The sequence below is a fragment of the Diceros bicornis genome, chromosome 3 (genome assembly GCF_020826845.1).
Source record: "Diceros bicornis minor isolate mBicDic1 chromosome 3, mDicBic1.mat.cur, whole genome shotgun sequence".
Taxonomy (NCBI): domain Eukaryota; kingdom Metazoa; phylum Chordata; class Mammalia; order Perissodactyla; family Rhinocerotidae; genus Diceros; species Diceros bicornis.
In genome coordinates this window covers 79,484,023-79,510,509 of record NC_080742.1, presented here as the reverse complement: position 1 = coordinate 79,510,509, position 26,487 = coordinate 79,484,023, and the positions used below count along the sequence as shown (strand labels likewise).

Sequence of the window (26,487 nt, the reverse complement as noted above, 5' to 3'; positions counted from 1 at the left end):
AATCTGACATGAATTGTAATATAGGATCATAGAAATGAAAGTGACTTCTGAAGTAGTTTCATCTACTTACTATCCTTGGTGAGTAACCTCCAAACTGTTTCAAACAAAGAGTTAGTATTTAAGAAACCTCCCCATAGGCAATTTTCCCCAACTAAAATCGAAATTCTACCTTACAGAATGACATGGACAATTTTCCTTGTGCTCTAGAATGGAGACATGAAAACAGCTTTTTGCCATAGCTAATGATCAAAACCATTTCTGTATCACATGGGTTATATTTCTGGACTACGGGAAGACAGCATAGAGTAATGGGTAAGAATTTGGGCTTGGAGACAAACAGATTTGTGCTTAAGCCACAGCTGTATGATCACAGGCAATTTACTTAAGTTCTCTAAGCCTCAATTTCCTCACCCATAATGTGGGGATGATAATTCTGCCCAGCTTATCAAATTACTGTGAAGAATAATCTAGAACAATTGCCGTCCAATAGAAATACAATGCAAGCCGCAAACGTGAGTTACGTATGTAATTTAAAATTTTCTGGTAGCCCCATTAAGAAAAGTAAAAAGAAACAGGTGAACTGAATTATAGTAATATATTTTACTTAACATACTGAAAATATAATTTCAATATATAAAAAATATTAGTGAGATATTTTACATTCTCTATTTTGTACTAACTCTTCAAAATCCAATGTGTATTTTACACAAATGGTTTATCTCAACTCAAACTAACCACATTTCAAGCATGGGTGGCCAGTGGCTTCCGTACGGAAGAGTACAGGTCTAGAAAAAATGCAGAAAGCATTTAGCATTACGCTAGGCATGTAGTGAATGCTAAAAAGTTGGGGCTTCTATTATTATCATTAGTATTATTGTTAGAGAACTGTGTAATCTTCTCAAAGCCTTCCATTCTCCAGACTGGCTGTCTGTGGTGCTCTTAGGGGTACCTGGAGAGACAGGGTTGCTCAAGCCTGAGCCCTCCAGTTACTTCAAAGGCAACTTCCTCGTGGTTACTCTCCATCTAGCCTATAGAGGGGGCCACAAAAAGTGGGACCTGCATGGCGAATATATCCATTGAGTGCCAATGACCTTCAGGTACTGACACATTAAACCCCAGGAAGCAGGCACCACCACTAATCCCCTAATCTACCACCTTCTCATATAAATAGGACAGGATACGGCATTTGCTAAGGCAACTGCTTGCTCCTATATTTTTCCCCTCAGAAGCAGCAAGGTGCTATGCAATACGTTGTGCTCAAAAGATGATTTGATAAGTTAAATGTAGTTACCATATGACCCAGCAATTCTACAAGGTATACCCAAGAGAATTATAAAACATATGTTCACACAAAAACTTGTACACAAACGTACACAGAAGCATCATTCATAACAGCCAAGAAGTCGAAACAACCCAAAAGTTCATTAACTGATGAATGGATATACAAAATATGGTATATCCATACAATGGAATATTAGTCAGCCATAAAAAGGAATAAAAGGCTAATACATCCTACAACTGTGGATGAACCTTGAAAACATTACACTAAGTGAAAGAAGCTAGTCACAAAAGGACACATATTGCATAACTCCATTTATATGAAATGTCCACGATGGGCAAATCCATAGGAACAGAAAATAGATTAATGGTTTCCAGGGTCTGGGGGGAGGAGAGAATTAAGAGTGACTGCTAACAGGTATGGAGTTTCTTTGGGGTGATGGAAATGTTCTGGAATTAGATAATGGCAATGGTTGTAAAAAACTAAAAACCACTGCATTGTAAACAGCAACAACAACAACAACAACAAAACCCCCCTTGATTTGTTGTCCTAGGGAAGCATGGTCAGAAACACAAGTACTGCCAGAGTCCCAGAATAGAGAAGTATATAAGCCTCTAAAAATAGAAATCACCCATGCCCAAAATATTATTTGTTAGGGTATCACTAACAAAAGCATACTTAATATCAAATCTTTCTCTCCTTCCCATAAATTACAACTGTTTTACATTTTAACATTAAGCATATTAACTACTAAGAGGGCACAAACCTGAAGGACTCACACACACATACATAAACATAAGTGCATGCAAATGTGTCAGAATTTTCTGAAAGAACGTACCTGTCGTTACTCTGTTCAAGGCTATCCCGGTACCCATCTGGCCCTCAGAGCGGCCCCACACGGCAAGTGCCACCTGCCTACCGTGTGGCAGCAGAGTGCCGTAGTTAAGGCACGGGCTCTGGAGCCAGGCAGCCTGTGTTAAAGTCCAGGTCTCTCTACTGACTTTGTGACTTTGGGAAACTTTCCTAACTCTTCCTGCCTCAGTTTCCCTTTACAATGGGGACGATAAGAGTGTCTGGGCTTGCTGTGAGAATTAAGAGAATTAACATATATACACTGCTCACAGGAATGCCTGGCCTGTGGTAGATACTTTATAAGTGTTCCACAGCATGCCAGTCTTGCTTGAACGTGCTTTCCCTCTGTCTGGAACACTTTCCCCACAAGATCTCTTTCCCTCTCTTCCTTCAGCACTTTGTTCAAATATCTTCTCAGCAACCCTGATCACTCTATCCCCCTCCCTTGCTTGTTTCTGTTCGTAGCATTTATCACTTTCTAATATACTAGATGATAATTTGCTTATGTGCCTTGTTTGTGGCCTGTCAACTCCTGCTAGAAGGCAGGGATCTTATCTGTCTGTTTGCTATCAACTTGAAGCACCCAGGACAGTGGTTGCCGCAGAGAACGCACTCTGCCATGTTTTCTGAAGGAATGAAGAGACGGGGGTTACTTCCGGGCAGTGGCACTGGGGATCGGGATGGGAGTGAAATGTACCTTTGCCTGAATAACATTTTGCACCATTTTATATTTTACCACGTGCTTATGTGCTTTTCATAACAATGAAAAGTGAGAAATAAGATACTGGAAATAAAAGAGTACATGGACCTGAGGGAGAAGCTGGTAGCACAAAACAATAAGACTTTGGGCATCCGTGACTGGAGGAGGGTTCTAGAGGAAAGTGGGAGGATGCTCCTGCAGGCCACCTTTAGACTTTACCCCTGAGAAAAAGTGGAATGACTCCTCAGAAATGGCACACGGCCCAAGTCTTAAAGCACACCGTGTACACAGGTTAGCAAAAAGTCTTAATAAGATCCTTCAGATTGTGCAATACGTGTACTGTACCTATGGGTACAATGAGAAATTTTTCCATGGCAAAAGGCCTGTTTCCAGGCACAGTAAACAGAAGCATTTGCTGAGGGCTGTCCGCCCACTTCCACCACTGCACCATGGACAGGCAGGTGGCCACGGTGCACGGGATTCCTTGCGCAAGGACAGACGGTCTGTGTCCACGGCCTGCGAATAGTGGCCTTCCTCATTCCCAAATAAGCCCTCTGGAAAACTGATAAAGATTACAGGATCCCACATAAGAGACCTGGACTTCAAATGAATTGTTCTATAAACTTACCCCATCTAGTCTGGGGGTAAAACTTTGCTCTAAGTTGTCTTTGTGATCCCCCCACCTCTCTTTTCCATGTCTCCCTTTCCTTCCCTGTGTTTCACTCTGTCTCTGTTCTCTCCTGTCAGGAGAAAAACAACTGATGAGTCACCAGCCCCTTGGATAATGTATTATCCCTTCCACGAGTTCTTGCATTTAAAAAGTGGTCAGTAGGAAAGAAATAATGATGATGTTGTTGATAACAATATAAATAATATTGATGATGATGACAATGATAGCAGTTATCATTTATTGAATATATACTGTGTGCCAGGTTTCTAAAAATGGATACCATTTATCTTATTTAATCCTCCAACAATCCAATGAAGTAGATATTATTATACCACGTTATAGATGAGGAATGAAAAGTCACATAGTTAGCAAGGGGCAGATGAGGGTTTAAAAGAACCATTTTAAAAAATTTTTGCTCTAAAGAATTCTATCGTATTATTCAAATGAATGGGTTTCTAAGGTGGAAACTTTGACCCTGGAGGGAGAGAGCTGGGGAAGTCAGACAATCAGTAACCCTCAGCATCAATGAGATTGATCATGAAGGCTTGAAACTTCAATCCACTGTCTGTAACTGCCTAGGTTCAAATCCTGACTCTGATACTCGTGACATTATGTGGGGCAAGTCACATAACTTCTCTGTGCTTGAGACTCTTGTTAGAATTCAATGAGATAATGCCAACAAAGTGCTTGCAATAGTGTGAGCGCACGCACGCGTGTGTGTGTGTGTGTGTATACGTAGTATATTTTGATTGCTATAAATCCCTACTAACCATTAGAACAATTTATTTCTAGCTTCCAAATAATAGAAGTACACTTTTACCTGATTTCATAATGTTGATAAACAGTTGTTGATCCATTTTCTATGGGTTTTTTATTGAAGAGGTAGCATAACAATAGAATTTCAAAGGAAGACACCCCAAATCCCATTTCCCTAACACAACAATTATTTTTATTTTTGCATATTGCCTCCAAATTTTACTAATCCTGGAGAGGACACTGTACTGAATCAGAGTTGGATTTTTCTCTCATTCTGTCACTAATTATCTGTAGAACTTCAAGGAAGTGACATATCTGCCCTTTGCCTTAGTTTCCCTAGGTATAAAGTGAAGGGGTTAGACTGGATGATCTTTAAGAAACTCTAGCCCTAACAGTCTATGATTTTTATCTATACTTTATTTTTTTTTGCTTTCTTGGATATTCGTATGGAACGGTATATACAAAGTACATGTAAGTAATGTTTGCAAAGTTAGTTGACTTTCTAAACTATGCCTGGGAAATAAAGTTTCACATATAATGAGTTCTGAAAAGGTGAGGTTATAATTAGAAATCCCAGGAATTTCAAAAGTAGGTACCAAATTACCAAAAAGCTACAAAAGTTAATATCTTAATACATTCACAATATATATGTTTGCAACTAAAGTATTAGCAATTCCAAGCATTAATTATAAGTAATACATTTAGTTTGATAAGGTCATTGTAATCTTCATGGATATACAGTTATTCATTCATAATGTAAATACGAAAATGTTACATCAATGTAGTTTTTCCCTGTGGTATTCTTAATTTTTAACATTTCTCTACAAGAAAATCAAAGAGGGAAAAACAAACGAAAAAAATGGAGTGACTACCTGACTTAGATAAAATTGGCAAAAACATGTCAATGTAAATGTCTAAAATGTTTATAAAAATAGGATGAAGCGGTCACTCTCCTGCACTGCCACTTGGCGTGTAACCTGGTATAAACTTTCTAGAGGCTATTGACAATACTAATCAAGAGCTTAACTACGTTCCTACCCTCTGGCTGGATAATTCCACTCAGAGGAATTTGTACTAAAGAAATAATAAGAAAGGCACAAATGCTTAGTTGCGGTATTATATACAGCTGTAAAGAATTGGAAACAATCTAAATGTCCAGAAATAGAAGAATGGCTAAATAACTGATGTTATACATGTATTAAATATATGTACATCTGAGTATATGTTTATGATACATACGTATATGTGTGTAGACATTTTTTCTGCCTCAGCCAGATCGTAATATAGATACCAAGGGTGCTCATTGCTACTGGCTTAGTCACTGTTTTTAGGTCTTTTCAGCAAACAGAGGAGCTGGGAAATATATCTATACCTATACATATGCATCATAAGTTTATATGACTTCCAATTCAAATCCAGAACTACAGGGTTTTTACCTAACCTCTTCTCTTTTACATCAATATTTCCTTCCTCCCATGCTGAGAATCCTGATTCTCAAGGACACTGAGCATGATAGAATTAGAATATCCCATAATTAATATTTGCTTATTCCATATTACCCAGAAGAGCAATATCAACACTACCACCAAAAATATAATTACCAAAAACTGTAAAAAAATGTTTTTGTGGTTCTTTTTGTCCTTAGGGTATACCCCGTTAGGGATATGTAGTCAAATTACTGTGCCTTAAAGTTATTTGAAATAGTTCTCTGGATCCCACCCATTGGAAACACAGTTAGGCTTTAAAAAAAATTAGAAATTGCATTTTTTAAAATTAATATTTTTATAATTCTGTAAAATATTTACATGATTCCAAAGTCAAATCTACAAAATGAGATAAATTCAAAGAAGTCAAGTTTCTATCACCATCCCTGCTACTTCATTCCTTTCCTCTTCTTACAGGTAGCTTTTATTTTGTGATATTTTTCCATTGTTTATTCTTTAATATAAGCAGATATTTATATATATATATATATTTACACACACATGTATATGTGTGTATGTATGTATACATATGTGTGTATATATGTATATAAATGTACATTTATATCCTTTATATATAAATGGTAGCATCCTAGACTCATTTTTCTCCCTCTTGCTTTTGTATTTATAATATATCCTAGAGATCAACCCATACAAATGTATCTAGAGATTCCTAATGCCATTTCATAACTGTGCAGAACTCCATTGTGTGGATGTACCATAGTTTGTTCAACCAGTCCTCTATTAATGGACATTTGGGTTGTTTCCAGTCTTTTGCTATTATAAATAGTTTCTGTCCTATGGTTTTGTATTATATCTATATGTATTCAAGTCTTAAATATAAATAGGTTATTATTGTGTAGAAATATACAAGATGAGCCTAGACCATCATATCATACCAAATAGCAGGGGCTCTATCAAAGACTACTAAGGTCATGTCAAAAGAAATCAGGAGTCACCTTGAAGATGCTACCACAGGCCAAGTAGAGAAAATTTCAGCATTAATAAGAATAATAAATAAGCTGTATTGAAACACATTAAATATGCTTCAATTAATGAGTTCAAGTTATAGTTAAAAAACAAAAGTAAAATAACAAAACCCCTATTTGGCCACCATTGGCACATGCCAGAAAATCAACTCAAGGAATAACAGGATTAAAATATCACCGTTTGGCAGTCCTTAATAAACTAATGAGTCTAGGTAACATCATAAAAGAAGAGATTATTATACATTATGCACCTGCAAATGGCAAAACACACCACTACCTATGAAGCAGTCTTGCAAAAAAAAAAAAAATCTGAATCCGATAAAGCCTATAGATAGTTGTAACAAATACAGAGGACAGAGGAACATGTGAAACTATACCATGAGGATGCAATGAGAAAAATCCAGGCTGTGAGAAGTTTCTACAGGACAAACAACTTGGTTTCTTCAATAAATAAATTGCAAGGAAAAAAATATATTGGGGTGGAAACCCACATATATTTGAAAAGATTTAACAGACAATCAACCAATCTCAGTATGTGAACCTTACTTGGATCCTGCTTCAAACAAACTATAAAAATAAATTATAATATTTATGAGACAATTGGAAATTTGAACACTGACAATATTTCATATTGTTAAAGTATTATTGCTAATTAGTTTAGATGTGATAATGGTTATGTTAAAAATGTCCTTTTTTTTTTTTTTTTTTTTTCCTTAGGAGGATTTGCCCTGAGCTAACATCTGTTGCCAATCTTCCTCTATTTTATATGTGGGACACCACACCACAGCATGGCTGACAGTGGTGTAGGTGTTCAGTGTAGATCCAAACCCTCGAACCTGGGCTGCCAAAGTGAAGCCTGGCGAACTTAACCACTACACCACGGGGCCAGCCCCTGTCCTCATCTTTTAAAGATCCATATTAAAATACTTATGGGTGAGATGATACAATTTCTGAAATATGCTTTAAAATAAAATAAATGGGGAAGAGGAAGAGGGTACTGATGGGTTGCCCATAATGGGTTGATGGGTACATGGGGTTCATTATATTCTCTGTCTACTTTTGTTTATGTTTTAACTTGTCTATAATAAAACATTAATATGCATTTATATGTAATGGGTACTTTGGGGTGTGTGTGTGTGTGTGTGTGTGTGTAAACATCCACTATAAGGAAATACAGCAAAATGTTAATGGTGATTATCTCTGGATGATAGAATTATGGGTGATTTGGTGATTTTTATTTTCTTGTTTTTACTCTAGTGCATATTTGATATTTTTCATACTACTCTAATCAGGAAAAAGTTATTTAAAAAGAAAAATCTTTTAATTATTTAACAATACCATTTCCACAATTCAGTTAGAATTCACTTCTGACACAGTGAATAAAGTAACTTCATGTGTTTTAAACACAATTGGCAAGGCAAATTATTTAATATTTAATTATATTTAGTTTCGAGTAGGTACAGATAATAGTTCATGCAAATGTAACTCTAAGGCAAAGTTTGAGGTTTGGAAATTCGGTCATGGGTGTAATAGGATAATCTTAAATTTAAAGTTTAGGAGTAAACAGTTAACTTTTTTTTCCTGCTTCTTACATGACACAAAAACAACTGATCCCATTTGGCACAAACTTTCTCCTCCAAAGTCACCTTTGTGCTGAAACTCAGCCCCTCAGGTTTCAGTCAAATAACTTGCAGATGAAAAAAGGTTTCTTAACAAAATTTTCTCGTAATTTTACTACGGTGTCAGTTCCTGGCAACGTGGGAGAGTCCTCTTTCTGTGTTAAGTGGGTTGGGGGCATGCTTCTCTCTCCTACTTTCCAGTGTGCAGAGAGAGCAGGCAGTTTAAACCAATCCTTTTGTATTGCTGAAATGAATGTAAGGCCACGACACTGGATGTAATTAAAGAAGATAGTTAATGGGCATTTTTAGCATATGAATAGTTAGTATGAGGTATGCAGGGTTTGTCATTCCATTACGAGAAAATTAGTCCTTCAAGATCAGAAAAAAATTTTTAAACCAACTTATAAAAACAAGTATGTTTTGTAATTATATTATCATCTGAATGTTTTATAATCAGGTAACTGTCCCTTCTTCATTTATTTTGAAATAAAGACTTTTCATTTATCTAATTTTCCTTCTTCCTTCTGTTCTCCCAATGAAACATAGTCAGCTCCTGTCATGAAATACATAACAGATTATCATTAAAGTAACATTTTGTTCTGGATGTAGACTTTAAAGCAAAGTCATTGATAGATGTAGTTATTGATTTGGAAATGAAATTTTCTGATTTGACAAATGGCTAGAGGCAGATAATGTTGATTTGGGTTCATTTGTCCATTTGAGGTTCCATGGATTATTACAGGCTTCACATAAATTCAATCTACACTTGCAAATATGTGCCAGGCTTTGTGCTAAGGATTTTCATATATGATCTCAATTATTTACTACAATAACCCTGTGAAATAGTTATTTTGAAGAGAAGTTAAGTTGCTAGCTCAAGGTCATGAAGTAATCTAGCTGATAACAAACCTGTGTTACCACTTTTAATTTATGAACAATGATGATTGAGAGCATTTGTAGCAGTTCCTGGTGCCTAGTACGGAGCCTTGTACTAGAAAGCACGTCAAGTCAGGTCAAAGGCTGATCTTCCTCTGTCTCATTGTAAAAAGAGGGTTCTCTGCCTCCCCCACACTGGAAGATGTGCAGGAGGTGCACCATGCTTCATATCACAGCAAAGATGGAGCCAGCTGAGATGGAGCATCCCTTGTGAAGAAACCAACTAACAAGCATCAAGGAGAAGGGAGAGGGCAATCTGTTCTTCACAGCAGCAAAGCAGTGGTAACTTTCTGCCTTGATCTTTTAACAAGTTTAAGAAGGTTCAGACATTTTTAAGCGCGGGAATAAACATCGTTTTGATTTGGTGGCCAACAAACTAAAGGTCAACCTGAGAAAGTTGATTCTTGACATATTTCCAACAAGGGTCACTTGTTTCAACCCAATGGGCTTCAAGTTAAGAATTTAAAACCTCAATGTTAGTAAATTATATGTTTGAAATACTGAGGGTTATAATTACACGTACATCCCAAACGCCAGCAGAGCCCACTCTATTCATTTACTCATAACTTCACGTAAAACTGTTTGTTTGGGGTATGGTTTTTTAAAGCAATTTACCTCCAGGCTTAGTTAAAGAATGGAATATGTGAAAGAAGAAGTTTCCAGCGTCTGTTGACTCAGTAATGAGAAAGGAAAGTATGTTTATCAGAATCTGGCTTCTTGGTAACTCAGAATTGATCTAAGAAACTTGAAATTTCACACGTTAAATGCTAAATACAATTATAAATTTCCAACATAATTTTCCAAAGCATACCCTTATTCCACCTACTAATACTACAGAATCTGACGGGCCTCAAATTATTAACTATTCCCATAAGGTTGCACTAGAAGTTACTACCAGGAATATTTTATTTGTGGAGACATAAATACAGGTTACACAACACCTTGTAAGTGGACTTGAACTAAAGGATCTTAAAAATAAATAGGAACGACAAAAATAAAACATGACTAACCCTCCTGCCACCATCAAAACAAATGTTTCCAAGGACCTGAAGCCAAGAAAACAGAAATCTGTAAACACAAAGGCCAAGATAATCAGTTGAATCTACTAAGTCTCCGTAAATGACAAAACAAAATACTAAAAACCAACAAAACCAAAAAACCCCACTTGCTTTGAAGGAAAGAATGCTGAAGAACATTGACCTTTTCTGCCACTTCGCCTACCACAGAAATCCCAGCCTGCAGCTGTTTTTAATATGACTGTCTCTCCAAAAAGTATGGGAGATGGACGTCTTTAAAATGCAGCAGATTCCATCGCATAGGTCATATCCATATTAGCTGAAGTAGTAATTACTGAGGGAAGGGTAAGCTACTTCATTAATTTTAATAACCAATTCTTTCTCAGATTTGCCACAGAGCCAACCCAACTTAATTATTAAGGCACAATAATATTGGAATGAGCTATTTTTCAACCCAAGAATTTTTATTATAGAGAAACCGCTTGGACAATTTAAGCAATTACGTGCTTCATTTCTCCTTTTGTGTATCTCCATTCTTGCTTATATATAAGGTATTGAATTTAACTCCTTTCATTCTTAGTGTTTTACATCTTGTTGTCTTCTTTCAAAAAAATTTAAACTAGCTTTTAAAAGATTGTAGGGTAAGTGTTGGTGGTTTGTTTCTCTGAGAAACAAATCTTGGTTGCTAGAGCCCAGTCTGCTGATCTAGAGGACAACAGGCCAAATTCTGGCTGCTCTGAAAAACCTCACATACTTAGAACATAGAAAATCTAAAGCTTGTACCAAGATGCTTGTCAGTAGTCATGTTAATACATATTCTAGATTTTACCATACTTCTCCCAAAACACTTTCATGGATGCCTGACCTACACAACCCCTCCTTGCATCCACAGACACACTATTTCTTTTCATTTGGATATAATATTGCTCAAGAGCAAGGTCACTTGAAAGAAAGTTGAACTTGGAGTAGAATCCAAGGGTGAGTTCCAGCTCTTCGGGGGACCAATTAAAGGCAATTTAGTGCAGTGGGTAAATGTGTGCTGCTAAAGCCAGAATGTGTAGGTGCGAATCCTGTTTTTTCCACTTTCCAGCTATGTGACTCCAGGCAAGTTATTTAAATCTTGTGCCTCAGTTTTCTCATTTGTAAAATGGCGATGATATCAATAATGACCTCATAGAGTTGTTGTGAGGATTAAATGTCCTAAGAAGGCTTAGAACAGAGCCTCACGTAACCTAACTGCTCGATAAATGTCAGCAATCAATATTATTAGCTGCATGACCTTGGGGAACTCACCTAACCTCTGTGAGACTCTATTTCATCTTCCTTATAACATCACATGGTCCTTATGAAGACCAACTAAACTCATACAATGTACGTGGCAGTCATTTTAAAAACATAATCAAGTGTTATACAACTCCTTCAACCAACTAGAGTTAGTTCCTTTCTGCTCTGTGCTTCTTTAATACTTAAAACACATATGTACACTCATGACACACACACACACACACCTGCTACAGCACTTGTCAAATTGTATCATAAGAATTTGCTTACCTGTCCATCTCCCCCACTAACAGTGCATCCTGTGATTCACCTCTGCACCCTCAGCACGTTGGACATACCTGGCACAGGACAGGTACTCAATAAATATTTGTTTAAATGAATATTATCCAAACAAATCCAGGAATTCTCAAAGCCTTTGCTGGGAATGATGGATTGTCACTTTTTGCCAAATGGCCTCAGTAGACCACCCAAAAATCTGCTTGTTTTTCCTCGGGCACGATATATTGAGATTCTGTCATTTTGAATGCAGCCAATCTTGTGTGGTTGCATTCACTCATTCTTTTCACTTAATAAATAATTATTGAGCACCTATTGTGTGCCAGGTCCTACGCTGGGCTCCATATAGCGCACCACAAGTGGCAAACGCCCAGGCTAGTTTAGTCCCTGCACACCATGTTGAAAGAATCTATTTACTATATAATCATTAACGACTGGAGATAATAACCTCCTTGGTTTGATTACTTCATTAGAGTGATAGAATCGCAGGGTGGGAAAGAATGGTTTTCTAGAAGTGGAAATCCCTCTAGAATAATAATTAAGGTCAGGGATCTGACTGCCTGAGTTCAAATCCTTGCTCTGCTTTGTACACGGTGTAAGACCTCGGGCAAGTTACTTAACCCCTCTAAATCTCCTTTTTCTCACTTTTAAGATGGAGCTGGTAGGATCATTGTGAGTATTAAAAATAACAACTCACATTAATCACTTACTATGGTAGCTGCCATATAGTAAGCACTCAATATGTGTTTGCTATTGTGATTAACCAAATCCCTCACCCCAGTGTCTGAACTTCCATCACAAATGTATTCAGTAAATGGGGCATGAATGCCCAGCTTCCGCTTGGATATACCAGGATCAGGGAACCTACAACCTCCAGCGGTTGTCCACTTGATTGCTGAGCAAATCTAATGGTTGATAAATTCTAGTGGGTTATAATACACATGCTTACATCTTCCACTCAGGGGTCCTCAATCTGTTGTTTGGGATTACCCAGAAGAAATCTAATCTCTCCTCTGCAGGACAGCGCCTCTAACTTTGGAAGGTAACTACATATGCTAGCTATCGCCCTCCTCCTCACACACCCACATACAATGTTAGATCCCCGAGTCATTTCTGATATGACACTGATTACCAGGTCCTTTATTATCCTTTTTACTCTTCTTGAATGATCTTTTTTTAATCATTGTCTCTTTTAAAGGCTAAAGATCAGAATTCATAAAACAGAACAAATGTGGCCTGATCGCCAGTGAGTACTAGAGAACTACTTCCCCCCCCATTTGAATGCTATATTTCTATTAATACAACAAAAGATTGATGTTTTTTGGATGTTACATCACACTGTGTTGACTCATCATCTATTCACAATTAACAGGAGACTCTAAATCTTCCTACGTGAGCAATTGTAAGCCATCTCGCCCCCAACCTGTACTGGTACAATTGAATTTTGGGATCTCTGAGTACTTTATATTTGTCCCCATTAAACTTTATATTGTTAGATATGATTCATTATTACATTTTGTCAAGATTGCGGGGGGGAGGGGAATCCTGATTGTATTATCTAACTTATTTGTTATTCTTTCTAGTTGCGTGTCATCTGTTAATTTCTTCAGTATGCTGTGAATGTTATCATCTTAGTCATCAATGAAAGTATTAAGGGGACAAGGCTACAAACCAGACTTGCATTAGATCCCCAGAGCCCTGGGTATGTATCAGCCTCTTAAAAAATTTTTTTGAAGACATCATTCATTCAATCAACAAACATTTATTGAGTGCCTATCAAGTACCAGTTACTATTCCAAGTGCTGAGCCTATAGTGGAGAACAAAACAAAAGCCCTGCCCTCATGAAGTTTACACTCTAGTAGAGGAGATAGATAATAAACAAATAAGAAGATAAATAAACAATACTAAATTTTTAAATGAAAAACTAAAGCAGGTAAGGGGCTAGAAAGGTTGACAGTAGGGATGGAGTGGAGGGTTGTTCATAGGCAGTATGGCTAAAGCAGAGTTGTTGCTGAAGTTTGATTGCACTGCTCATGCCCTGCATTTTTCGTATGCATCTGGCTCAAAAGGAGTCCCAGAGAGGGCAACAAGTCTTTCTTATTTCTCAAAACTCACTTTTCTCTAGGTGGAGTCATATTAGGAAAAAATTGATAGAACAATAATGAAGAGTTTAAATAGTCATGAAACACAAAAGAAAATTTGAAAAGATATAAGTCCTCAAGAGACTTCACAACATTTCTTCATCTTCATAGGATATCCAATCATTGTGAGACCACCTGAACTAGCAGGGAACCCAGTCACACTTCCTGATGAAGACGTCAGAGAGGAGAATTTAAAAATTATTGCTCTAAAAGTATGGTATATGGTTGAAAATTAAATAATAGAGGAAAAAGCAGAAAAGCTAACACTTACCTTATTCCAATCCCCATGTTCTCAAGTATGGAGTGGGTTATGAATCCAATAGTTTATGGAAAAGTCTGGAGGATGGAATGCTTGGATGACCCCAAACCACGGCTCAGAGAGTCTGGATATTGAACTCTGGAAAAGAAGCCCATAAGGGACAGATTTGAAATCTACCTCTATTAACTACTCTCTGCTCATGATCCTAATGTTGATAAATGGTTTTAGATAATCTTCAAATCCCTTTGATGTTTGAGGGGCTTGATAAATCTTTGTTTACTAAAATTCTAATTGAATCTTCTGATTGGAAATTTATTTTATATTCTCACAATGAGACTTTCAACATTTATATTCATTCATTCATTCATTTATTGAGCATCTATTTTGTACCAAATACTTTGTTGGTGCTAGGAATACAAAGGTGAGTAGGATAAATATGATCCCTGCTTACAGGGACTTTACAGTAGACCTTACAGTAGAGGGCTGGATAGAAACAGGAAAGGCAGCTCTGATAAAGCAGCGTGTTATGAAGAGAAAAGTACCAAGGGCCCTAGCAAGTCACTTAACCCAGACTTTGGGAGAAGTGGAAGTTAGTGACTTCTATAGGGAGACTTACAAGGTGAGAAAGAGTTAGTCAAATAAGGAGGTGGGGCAAGTCTGCTTCAGGTGGAGGGCACAGCAGATGCAAGTTTTGGAGGTAACTGGGCATGCTGAGTATCTGAGCAATGAAAATAGCTCATCATAGCTGAAGCAGAGTGGTCAGAGATGAGACTGGAAAGAGAAGTGGGACCAAATTATTCAGAGCCTTACAAGCTATGTCACAGAGTAGATAGACTCTACTGAAATTTGTGATTGCTTGAATGTTGGCGTTTTGAAGGGGGAGAAGTCAAGACTGCTGCTCAGATTTGTGTCTTGAACAACTAGGCGGGCAGTGATGTCACTCACAAGGACAACAAAAATACAAACACAACACAGAGGAGATTGGGGGAGGACAGGACGAAGTTAGCCTTGGTCGTGTTTGGTGTGTGATGCCTGGGAAACATTCGCAGGGTAGCAGTAGGCAGTTTGATCTAGAAGTCTGAGGATACAGTTTAGGAGTCATCAGAACATGACAGACAACAATTGAATCCACAGGGATGAAAGAGATATCCTGAGAGAGTGTCAGGGAAGAGAAAAGGGCCCAGGAGAGAACGCCAGAGGACCACCAAAGCTTAAAGGATGGGCAGAGAAAGGATCCCTCAAAAGGAGAGTGAGAAGGTGCAGCTAGAGGGATAGGAGGGGAAACAAGGAGTGTGAGGTATCACTGAGCACAAGGGAAAAGTACGTTTCAACAAGTAGGTTGTGGTCAACAAAGGCAAACTCTGTCAAGAAATCAAGTAAGAAAAGGACTGTGAGAAGCTCACACGGGATGAGCACCAAGGAGATCCTGGAGCAGGTGAGCAAGACAGGGTCGGTGGAGGCAGAAGCCAGGTAACAGTGAGTTGAGGAATAAAGAGAACCAATGCATGTAGACAACTGTTTCAAAAAGTTTGCCTTAAAATTGGAAGATAGAATCCCTAGATTTTCCTCCCAAAGATAGGGAAATGGGGCCACAATGAAGGCTCCCTCATTATCTTTACATTAGTCCAGTTGACTACACGGCAATGCTCTTGGTAGGCATGGCCTGTGAGTTGGACAGTGGTCCCAGGGAAATGAGGCCACAATGAAGGCTCTCTCGTTATCTTTACATTAGTCCAGTTGACTACACGGCAATGGTCTTGGTAGGCATGGCCTGTGAGTTGGACAGAGGTCCCACAGCCAATGCTGGATGTGGCTAAAACTGCCTTTTGTGCTCTCCTCCTAACACTTCTGCACCCGCCCCTTCACTAGGCCTCTGGGGAAGGGGCTTCCTGCACCCAAGGCCCACTGTGGTGCACGAATGTACACCTGAGCAGCTCACCTTTCTGAGAAGCCTAGCAGTGAAATAACCTTTATAAGTAAAAATCTGGTCAGAGAGAATTGTCACACTGTCATTATTGCTCACCTATTGTCATAACTCATGTTTTGGGACCAGTCAGTGGGAGGGAGAGGAGTTTGGTCACCTTGGAGTCTGGAGCAGGCAGCTGGCCCCACAGCTGGCCAGGCAGTTATCCATGCAGGGGTCCTCTCTGAGAGCAAAATCCAGAAGTCAAAATAAATGGGTCAGGTGGAAAACAGATGACCACAACTGCAAGCAATGCTGAAGGTTGGTCCTAGGGAGTGAAGGTGAGCCAAGATATAATGGAGGAACGCTGTAAGGGGTTAGGATGAGAGGGGAGGGGAAGGGGGCAGTCCAAGAGCAGGGACCAAGAACTAGAAATGGGCTGAAGCTGTTACGCACACACAGAGGCCAGGCACAATGGTGCTGGACAGGTAGGTATATCACCACCAGCTCTATGATCCGAATCCTTCCACTATGCTGTTTCAGTTCTCATGCCTTCATGATACGAAGTGAAGTTTCTGATATTCACAACAATTCCCAAAACTTATTTCCATAACCCCCTTTACTGCCACCATAACTCTGTATTCCAAGAAGAGGATAGGAAAGCCCTGGCCTGGGTGGTGCTAATAGGAAGCATGGAGGCATTGGCAGGAACTAACCGGAAAAGGTTGCAGTGGTAGCTATCCTCAGCCTAAGAACCCGGAGTTGAAGTGAAGACTCGACACGTTCAGTTTGGCCCTAAATCAATAACAAAACTAGCTGTATGGCTTGATTAGTTGAAACATTATTTCTAAATTGTAATCGTTCCAGGATATTTACGTTCTCTAAAATGCACACTATGACTGAAATGAGAGGCTTAACTGTCTTCAGTTTGTGGTTACAGCACAGAGAGGAGATAAAGAACAGTGAGAAACATCACAGAGAAATACAATATTTTCGCCTGGCGCACAGACTAGCTAAGCTGCACAGACTGAGTTTTCGGCTGAAGACTTTTTTTTCCTTTCACTCAAGTCAATAATCATTTACCCACTGCATATTGCTTAAAGCAGAGTTTTCATCTAATTCTCATTTAATGAGACTGAAAAGGAAAAACTAAATAATAACACCTCATTTGTGTATAGTGCTTGTCTTTCAAAGAAGACATCAGAACCTACTTTATACTATCTAATTTACAGTAACAACACTTTTATAATGTAAATACTAGTAAGGGCTATTATCATTTTACAAATTATGCATGAAGGAAACCAAGGTAGTATGTGGGAAAGAAATGACTGGTGCAAAGTAACTTCCATTTTAGAGGTGTAATAGCTGGTTTGTTTTTCTTTTTTTTTTACAATGAAGCTATGCTTTAGATAAACCTGTTTATTAAGGTGTACCTTGCTCTTAAATTTTAAAATGAAAAATACTTTCCTTAAAAGAAATTACAAACACCAAAATGTTCATGTATTCCACAGATCAAATCTCTCTCACAAATCTAGATCAAAACCAGTCAATTCCTACTACCCAACTCTGATTTTAATCAGCACAGTTCTCACCATCCTATGCCGCATGTATTGGGAGTCGATTGTGTGTATCACTCTCCTCTTCACATGCATTATGCTGCAGTCATCTTGTCATCTCCATTGGATTTGGAAAGTAGCCTCACATGCACAAATTCTGCATATATGTAAAGTCATTGACACTTTTATGCTTATATTCGCTTCCCTTTGGGGGTAACATTTTTCTGATCTTTTCATGTATTCATTCACTCATTCATCCATTCATTCACACTCTCAAGCACTCATGCATCTATTCAACAAACATTGACTGTGTGCTCAAAATGTATAAACACTATTCTGGATGCCAGACATAAAAACAAGAAGACAAAATCACTGACTTCAGGAAACTCACAACCCAGTGAAGGAGACAGAAGAGTTAACAACTGTAGTTCAGTGTTGTAGGTGTGGAGATGGAGTCATAAGGGAAAATGGTTTGGAGAGCACAAAGACGGCATTGGTCCCTGTCTGAGAGAGTGAGAAAGGCCACCTAGAGAAGGCGTGCCTAGATCTAAGCATGCCAGGAAGAAGGGGATTTGGGTACCCAGGCAGAGGTCGCAGCCCAGGCAAAGGCACAGACAGACTAATAAGAGCACCCAATGCCTTTGGGGAACCACAGGAAACATGATGTGACAGGAAGTTCTTCAAATATTCTATGGCTGGTTCTATTTTACAATCCAGGACCTGGATGTCACCATAATTAATTCTATAAATGGAAATGTGTGGTCTCTGGGTTATCTGTCCTCAGTCATGTAAGTGAAAACACATTCTACATGGGACCTGTACCAAAGCACCTTTTGAGAGTCTATTTGAGGAATGTCACATAGGGAACAGCACGAAATCAAAGCTTGGGTCTGGTCTACCCAAGGTCTGTATTCTCCATATTTCATTACTGTTACATTCCAGGGGGTGACAGCTAAGAACAGCCTACCTACTCATCAAATATAGATGATCACTTAGCCCATCACCATTGTTATTTCAGCATAAAATTTTTATACAGAAACACTTGCAAATACAGCATTTTCAAATGGCCTATGTTAGATAGGTCAGGTTTTTCCTGTTCACCCCTTCCCAACCATTCAGACTTGGTACTGCGTAGCCTCCCACATAATGAGAGCCAGACTTAAAGACTTCTATGAGCACCCCACAGGGACAGCTCTTCCCTGAAGCCTCTGAGAAGTCCTACATGAAAGCCTTTATGAACCAGGTCAGCAGTAGATAAAATGCAACCACTACCGAACTCATACAGAACCTTCCCTAGACTAACCCTACTGCCTCAGCAATCCTATCTGAATTCTTTTGTCTCTTAAGAAAACCTTTGCACCATCAAATCACGTCTTTGTTTCTATTTGGAAATTTTTCGGAGGCTCAAAATAACTCATCTATTTTGGTGCCTGATCAATTATGGAATCCTCTCTAAGACGTCATCCAATACTTCACCCACTCAATGAACACCAGTTTCCTCATTTCTAACTACCTCTTAAAGTCAATCCAATCTGCCTTTTGTCCTCCATCATTCCACTGAAAACACTCACAATGAAGGTTGCAATGATCTCTCTGTTGTCAAATCCAATGGTCAATTGTCCATCCTCATCTTACTGCCCTCTCAGCAGCTTCTTGGCACCCATGATCAGTCCCTTTTTGTTGAAACATTTTCCTCACTTGGCTTCCATCACACCACATTGGCTTTCCTCCTACCTCATTGTCTGTTCCTTCTCAGTCTCTTTTGCTGGGTCCTTCCTGATTTCTGAGTGCTGGGACCTCCCTTGGACTTGGTCCTCTACAATGGTCTGTCCAGTTTATTGCATTAGATAGCATATCTCTTGCCTGACGTCCGACTTAGAAGCTGAAGAGGGTTCCTTTTCCCAGAAGGGAGAAGATCCTTAGGAGAACAGGATGAGAAAAGGCACAAAGGTAGGAAAAGGCAAATTGTGTTCAGAGAAAAGAGGGAAGTCTGGTGTAGGGTAAAAATCACAGGTAAGGTAGGTGGTAGCCATATTGAAAAGAACCGTGATTTGCAGCTAAGGAATTTGGACTTTATACTGAAGATAATAAGTAATTATCAGGTTCTTAAATAGAGGAGAAATATGAAGATTCATATTAAAAAAATAAATAAAATTTCAGTGGCTGGATGAAGCCTGAGCTAGAGTAAGGGGAGACTGGAGTCAGGAAAGCCAATAGAAGGTCACTGTAATAGTCTAAGGAAGAGATTATGGTCTGAATCATCATAGCAGCAGTGGGATGAAAAGCAATGACAAATCCAAGGGAGATTTAGAAGTAGCACTGAGGACATAGTTATTGATTAGATAGGGCTATGAGCATAGGGGAGAGAGGCCAAGATTGAAGTGTAATGACGTTAACTAAGCTAAACAGGGGAAAGAGAGCAGGTGTGGAGGGGATGATGAGTAGCATGCTAAGTTTGCAGTGATCGTAGGACATCCAGTGTTGAATGAAAGATGGGTCTGCAGATCAGGAGAGAAGTTTGGACTGAATATATAGGTTCAGAAGTCAGTGGCTGAAGTAGCTAAGTCCTTAGGATTGATGGGATGTCATGAAGAGGGCAAATAGTGAGAAGAGAGCCAAGAACAGGACCATCCCAAAAAAAGCATGCAGGGAGCTATCAGAGGAGGAGACGCCAGGGGAGGAGAGTGGGAAGGAGCAGTTGGAGAGGCAGCATGAGAACGGGACAGAATGAGGTTTGCAAGTAAAGGGAGACGAGACTTTCAAAAAGGAAATGCTCAACAGTTCTCCCTGGGGTAGGATGAGTGATAAGATTAGGTTTAGTTGTTAGATCTGATGAGCACATTTTCTAGAGAGTTAAAAGTCAGATTAGAATGGATTGAGTCAAGACTCCTCTTGAAGTTCAGCTGTGAAGGAAGGAGGAAATGGCTGGCAAGAAGGTAGCATTGGGCAAGGTGTAGGAATTTTTTTTTTTTTTTTATGGGATGGAAGTCTTTAGTATAGCAGGTAGCCAGCCAGCTTCTGCTCAAATATCTCTCACGAGCTTCCTACCCCACAAGACAACCTGGTTGTTTTTTTGAACAGCAATTGAAAATCTAATTCACTTTGACATGTATTTGTTGAATGCCTGCTATGTCTAAAGCATTGGGCTTGGCATTTCAGTGCCTAAAAATATATGCAAGACATGGTCATGTTTTGGTTTTTCATTTATGGGCCAAAATATGCCTTCTTCCAACCACAGCTCTCTGTCCTCTGGAGTTACACACAATACGAGAAGAATTTCTTCCATTTAGCAGCACTTCAGCTAACTGATAATGGTTTTCAGCTACCACCCGAGTTTTCTCACACGTTTAACTTTTGTGAAATAATCCAATCTTTATGTATGTATACATGCACGTAAGCATATATGTATGTATATATTTTGTTACCAGCTGGCCGCTCTCCTCTGGACATCCGGAGCCTAGTCTGTCCCCTTTAAAATGTGGCACTCAGAATTAATCACAGCTCTCCTCATCTGGTATAAGCAGATGAGCAGTGCACAAACCAGTTGGAGCATTCTCTCCCTTTTCCAGACTCAGTTCTTCTGCTAATGCCACCTGAGATTGAGTGTTCTGACAGCCACACTGCTGACTCAGGGTACTTCACAATCAACCCAAATCCTGAGATCTTTTGCCCCTGAAATGTTGCTAAACTAGGTCTCCCAAATCTTATATTTATACATTTGACTTTTTAAAGCCAATTGCACGATTTTACATTTTTTCCCGCTAAATATTTTTACATTTGGTTTTTATTAGCTAGTCGTAAAAAAGAAGCAAGGGCTTATGTGTAAGACAGATCTAGATTGGAATTCTGGTTTTGTTATGTAGCCCAGTGACCTTGGTTGTGTCATGATCTCTCTCAGTCTCAAGCTTATCAGTGAAAATAAGGGTAATCATATCTACATTGCAAAATGGTTCTGAGGGCAGTACAATACCTAATATATTAAAGAACTCAATAAATATTAGTTTTCTTGCCTTCTTTTTCTTTCATTTTCTCAGCTTTGTATTCTTAGCAGAAGTATGCCTTTTAAGTTGTAACTCAAGATTAATACTCTTCCTTTTAATAAAAAAAAATAAGTTGAGCAGAGCAGGAGCCAAGGACCAAAAGAATACACTTTAGTATAATAGTTAAACCTATGGGCTCTGAAACCAGACTTTCTGTGACTGAATCCCAGCTCCTCTACTTCCTAGCTGTCAATTCAGAAGCAAGTTCATTAACCATCCTGAACCTTGGTTTCCTCATCTGCAAAATGGGTATGACAATAGTTCCTGTTTCTCTGGCTGTTGAGGGAGATTAACTGAGATGATAGATGGAAAGTACTTTTGGACAGAACCTTGCACATAATAAGTGGTAAGTATTATTATTACCACTTAGGAATCTCCAGCCAAACAATGTTCTATTAATCCACACTTTTGCGTATAATTATTTCATCTACTAATAATACTGTATAACCTTCTGTCCCATGTCCCATTATATTGTGCACCAGGATCCCATGAAAACCTCTGTTCAATGCCAGGAACAACAAATATGCCTCTAATCTTCCAGATTAGTAACCTCATTTAAAACTAGCTACAGGATGTTGGGCAAATCACTTGGCATCTCTGGCCTCAGGCTTGACTTCTGTGTAATGGGGAAAATAATAATACCTATCTCTGAGGTCCTGATGAAAAGCGTATGGGGGACCAGGAAAACAAGAGTTGTCTGGAAGGATGTAAGTGAACCTGTGCTGGCTCCTGTAGGTGGCAATTTTCTTTTTCTAGGCAAACTAAACTTATCTGTCTGTAGGTTCTGGAACCCACCTTTCCCCTTTCTGAAAGTTGGGATGCTTGCTTATCTCCAGGCATGTGGTACTTCTCCCATCTTCAGTGGTTCCTCCTAGCATGTCCATGATCATATCTGGAAGTTCTTTTTGTATCCTGGGATGTAGTTTATGTGGATCAGAAAGCTTGAATCTCATTTAAAGATCTCTTACTCTCTCATCATTCACTTATTCTCATCATTCTTGGGCTCCTATTTTATCTTAAATTTCTCTTTAATCCTGACTGAAAGAGCAATACATGTTTATTGAGGTGGATTTAGAATGTATAGAAATCACAAAAAAGAAAATCAATTGTAATTCCACTACCAAGATATTACCACTATTAATATTTTTCTGTGTAACTGTCTATTCTTTTCTTCTGAGCAAATATATTTAAAAATAAATGACCAACATTTTCTGATGTTATGACACCTTTCATAATCTGCTTTTTGCTGGATACACAGATTTCATCATAGGAATACATTACAATTTATGCAATACTTCTTTTTGGACACTTAGGTTATCTCCAAGTGTTCAATATAAAGAAGGCTGTACTAAATATTCTTCTACATTAAATTTTGTGAGTGTCTCTGGTTATTTTCTTAGGATAAAGTCTTAAAAATGAAGTTACTATGTTAAATGGTTTGCTTATGTTGAGTTTTTTATACACAATGCCAAATTGCTTTCTAGAATGCTTAAACCAATTTATATGCCCCATATTGTATGAGGGTGCTTATTTCTCTGCATCTTTATCCATGCAAGATATTACTTTAAAGTTCTTGACAATTTGCTAGGCATAAGACATCTGGTTTTACTTTAATTTGCTTTTCTTTAATTACTAGTAAGACTGGACCTTTTTCATTTTAATTGACCAGTTAAATTCCTTTTTTTTTTTTCCTTGCCTTTTCATGTTCTCTACTCATTTTCTTTTGAGATGTCTTTTTTATGTTCGTTAAGAGTTCTTAATATATTAAGAACACTACCCTTTGTCGTGTGTGTGTATATATATATATATGTATATGCAAAAGTTCTAGAATCTCTCATTTATCCTTTAATTTTGTTTGTGGTACTGTTTTATCACCATAAATCAAAAAGTTTTCCCTAGTCAGATCTATAAATGTATTTCTTGTATGAAACATAAACCTTTACTATTTGCTCGTGAAGGTCCCTTACTGCCCTAAGATCAAGAAATGCTTATACCACTCTCATGTTTTCAACACATATCACTTCTCTTGTATGGGTTATTTTTCACATTTAACTCTTTAATTTATCTGAAATGTATTCCATTCCTTCTTAGCTAGGTTTGTTCCATCCTTTTGAAACAGAAAGGAAGCTCTGGTTTCAAGAAAGTCTAACTCGAATTGGCTAAAACAAAAAACAGAATTTATTGGCTCCCCTAAGTGAAAAGTTCAAAAGCTTCAGGGCCAGGTTTTGTCACACAATGTGGATAGGACCTGATGGTTCCCTCTTCATTTCTTTGCTTTCGTCTTTGGTGACAGCTCCATTCTCAATAGACTCTCCCCCTGTGGTCCCAAGATGACGGCCAAGAACTCCCAGGGTTACATGTTTCTGTATTCACTTCCAGAAGGAAAGTGTCTTTGTTGTAGCATTCCCAGCAAAGGTCCTGACATTCTCTTTGACTGGACTGATTTAGGTCACATGCTCATACCCGAATCAGTCAGTGGGGACAAAGGGATGAAATTCACTGATTGGCATAGCCTGGACCACGTGCCCTACCTCCTGGAGATAAAGGTGGAGTCAGCTTTCCCTGAACTACATGGATGTATCAAAGGAAGGAGCAGCTGGGAAAGGGGGACACATGCGAGAAGACAGCTAAGGTAAGGACTATATCTTTAAGTATAAAGATCATTGTTTTTAACAGAAAGTGACAAATTCTCTGCCATTTGCAAACTAACTTGTTTTATCACTATTAACAGGGTAGAAGCTAGAGGTAAATCATGAAAGGACATGGTCCCTTCCCTAGGTGCTAAACCCTTTACATTCAAGCTGCATCACCCGGGTGCATCACAGTTTCTAAAGGTGTGATCACACGTGGTTGAAACAATTTCCTCCATAGCCAATTGATCTATAAGTTCTCTAAATTTCTTCTTTAATATGTGTTCCATAGACCCAGTAGAAATAGACTACAGCTCCAACTCTCTCCTGAATTTATTCTGGTAAAGTCTTTGTCTCCTGGCTACTTTGTTCTCTGGTTACTTATTTGAACCATTCCTTGCTTTTTGTTTTTAACTCAGGGTCTTACTTATACCATTTTGCAATGTCTTTTCCTGGTTTGTGACACCAGACCTATATCTTGATCTAAACATCTTTTCAGAGGACGCTTCCATGGGGTCAACTGGAGCTAGCTAAGTTGGACCCTGGAGCACCAGGCTTTAAACAGATCACAGCAGTGATTCAGAAGAGACAGGACACAGTAGTACCCACATACTATGCACCAGGCATAGTTCAAAATGTTCTGCCCCAGGAAAGCCATTATCCATCTGACCCCATCTTAGACATTGTTTCTGAGTATCTTCGCAGCTGTTCTTTCATCCCTTGCTGCATCTTGGCCATGCCTGGTCTTTTCAACACACATCCCCTCTCTCCATCTGCTATAGACTGAATGTTTGTGTCCCCCTCAAATTCACATGTTGAAGCCCTAATCCCCAATGTGACGATATTTGGAGGTGAGGCCTTTGGGAGGTAAATAGGTCATGAGGGTGGAGCCCTTATGAATGGGATTAGTGCCCTTATAAGAAGAGACACAAGAGAAATGATCTCTCTCCATGGTGGATACAGCAAGAAGGTGGTTGTTTGCAAACTGGGAAGTGTTCTCTCACCAGACACCAAATCTGCTGGCAACTTGATAGTGGACTTCCTAGCCTCCAAAACTGTGAGAAATAAACATTTTTTGTTTAAGTCACTCAGTCTATGGTATTTGTTATGGCAGCTTGAACCGACTAAGACATCATTCCTCCTCGCTATGTGACATACCTGTACAGTGACTTGGCTTTGGTCTCTTTTTACCCCTTCTTAGAGGTTTTGACCACAGTTTTCCTCTCTCGTCTCTAGTATTTGCTATTCTTCTTTCTTCAGTGGCACTCACCCACCCTCCCCTGCTCCCTCCATGGGGCCGCACACTTCTGAAACCAAACTGCTTTCCGACCCTTTCCTACTTTGGTGGCCACTGGCAGCTCTGCCACTTTCAGGACACAAAGTGGACCCCTCGTCTGCTGAGTGCAATTGATAACGACAGAGCTAAGTGAATAAAATTCCATATTTCCTCCATTCTAAGACCAATTGATTGTATGATGCACCATCACTTAATCACTGTTTTTAGAGTCCTCCCAAAAAGCACTACCATGTTAAACATATCTATTGAAGATACATTCTGATTTTGGAAATATTAAAAATGTAAGGGAAAAAAGCTTGTGCCTTAGAATCTAGCAAATGCTAGAGTTGAATGATTCTGTTTTTCAGTTAACTATTAACATTAGACAGTCTACCCCATTCAACAGCCCTGCTCCTTCTTCATCATTATTCTTGCTATAAACATAAGCAAAAAATGAACAGAAAACCATTAATTGTCTTCAATACTTTTCCCAGGCCCTAGTTGTCTCTGGACGTTAGCCCTCTGGCATTATCTTCACAGGTCTGAGCCCTTCTTTTGAATGAGACCTGGTTGTATACCCCTACTCGGACCTTTTGTACTTGTCCTTTAAAAACATGAGCTTATCAGACACTTCTTGAGCAGCCACATTGATCTTTATTAGTTGCTCCCTTTTCTTCAATGAAATCACTAGTTTTATAAGAATTCACATTACAAGTCATTTTACTCCTCTTGAGCTTTCTTTCCTAGTTTCTGGCCAGACAGAGCCTCGTGTCCATATTTTATCTTAACTTGCTCAAGTCTTCCTTGTGTCAGGTTAGTAAGTGAA

At 38.7% G+C, this 26,487-nt stretch overlaps 1 protein-coding gene across 2 annotated transcripts in view; it reads right to left on the bottom strand.

Moving 5' to 3' along the window:
• Positions 1–26,487, bottom strand: part of MKLN1 (muskelin 1) — a 315,619-nt gene that overhangs the window by 278,763 nt on the left and 10,369 nt on the right. The window contains exons 2-3 of one of the 2 annotated variants that reach the window (XM_058530101.1): positions 16,338–16,487; positions 14,269–14,394 (exon numbers count right to left, since the gene is read on the bottom strand). In XM_058530101.1, the coding sequence (XP_058386084.1) occupies positions 14,269–14,285 (17 nt within the window). In that variant the 5' untranslated portion in view covers positions 14,286–14,394; positions 16,338–16,487. The remainder of the gene's footprint in view (positions 1–14,268; positions 14,395–16,337; positions 16,488–26,487) is intronic. The other variant, XM_058530106.1, reaches the window with a different exon arrangement.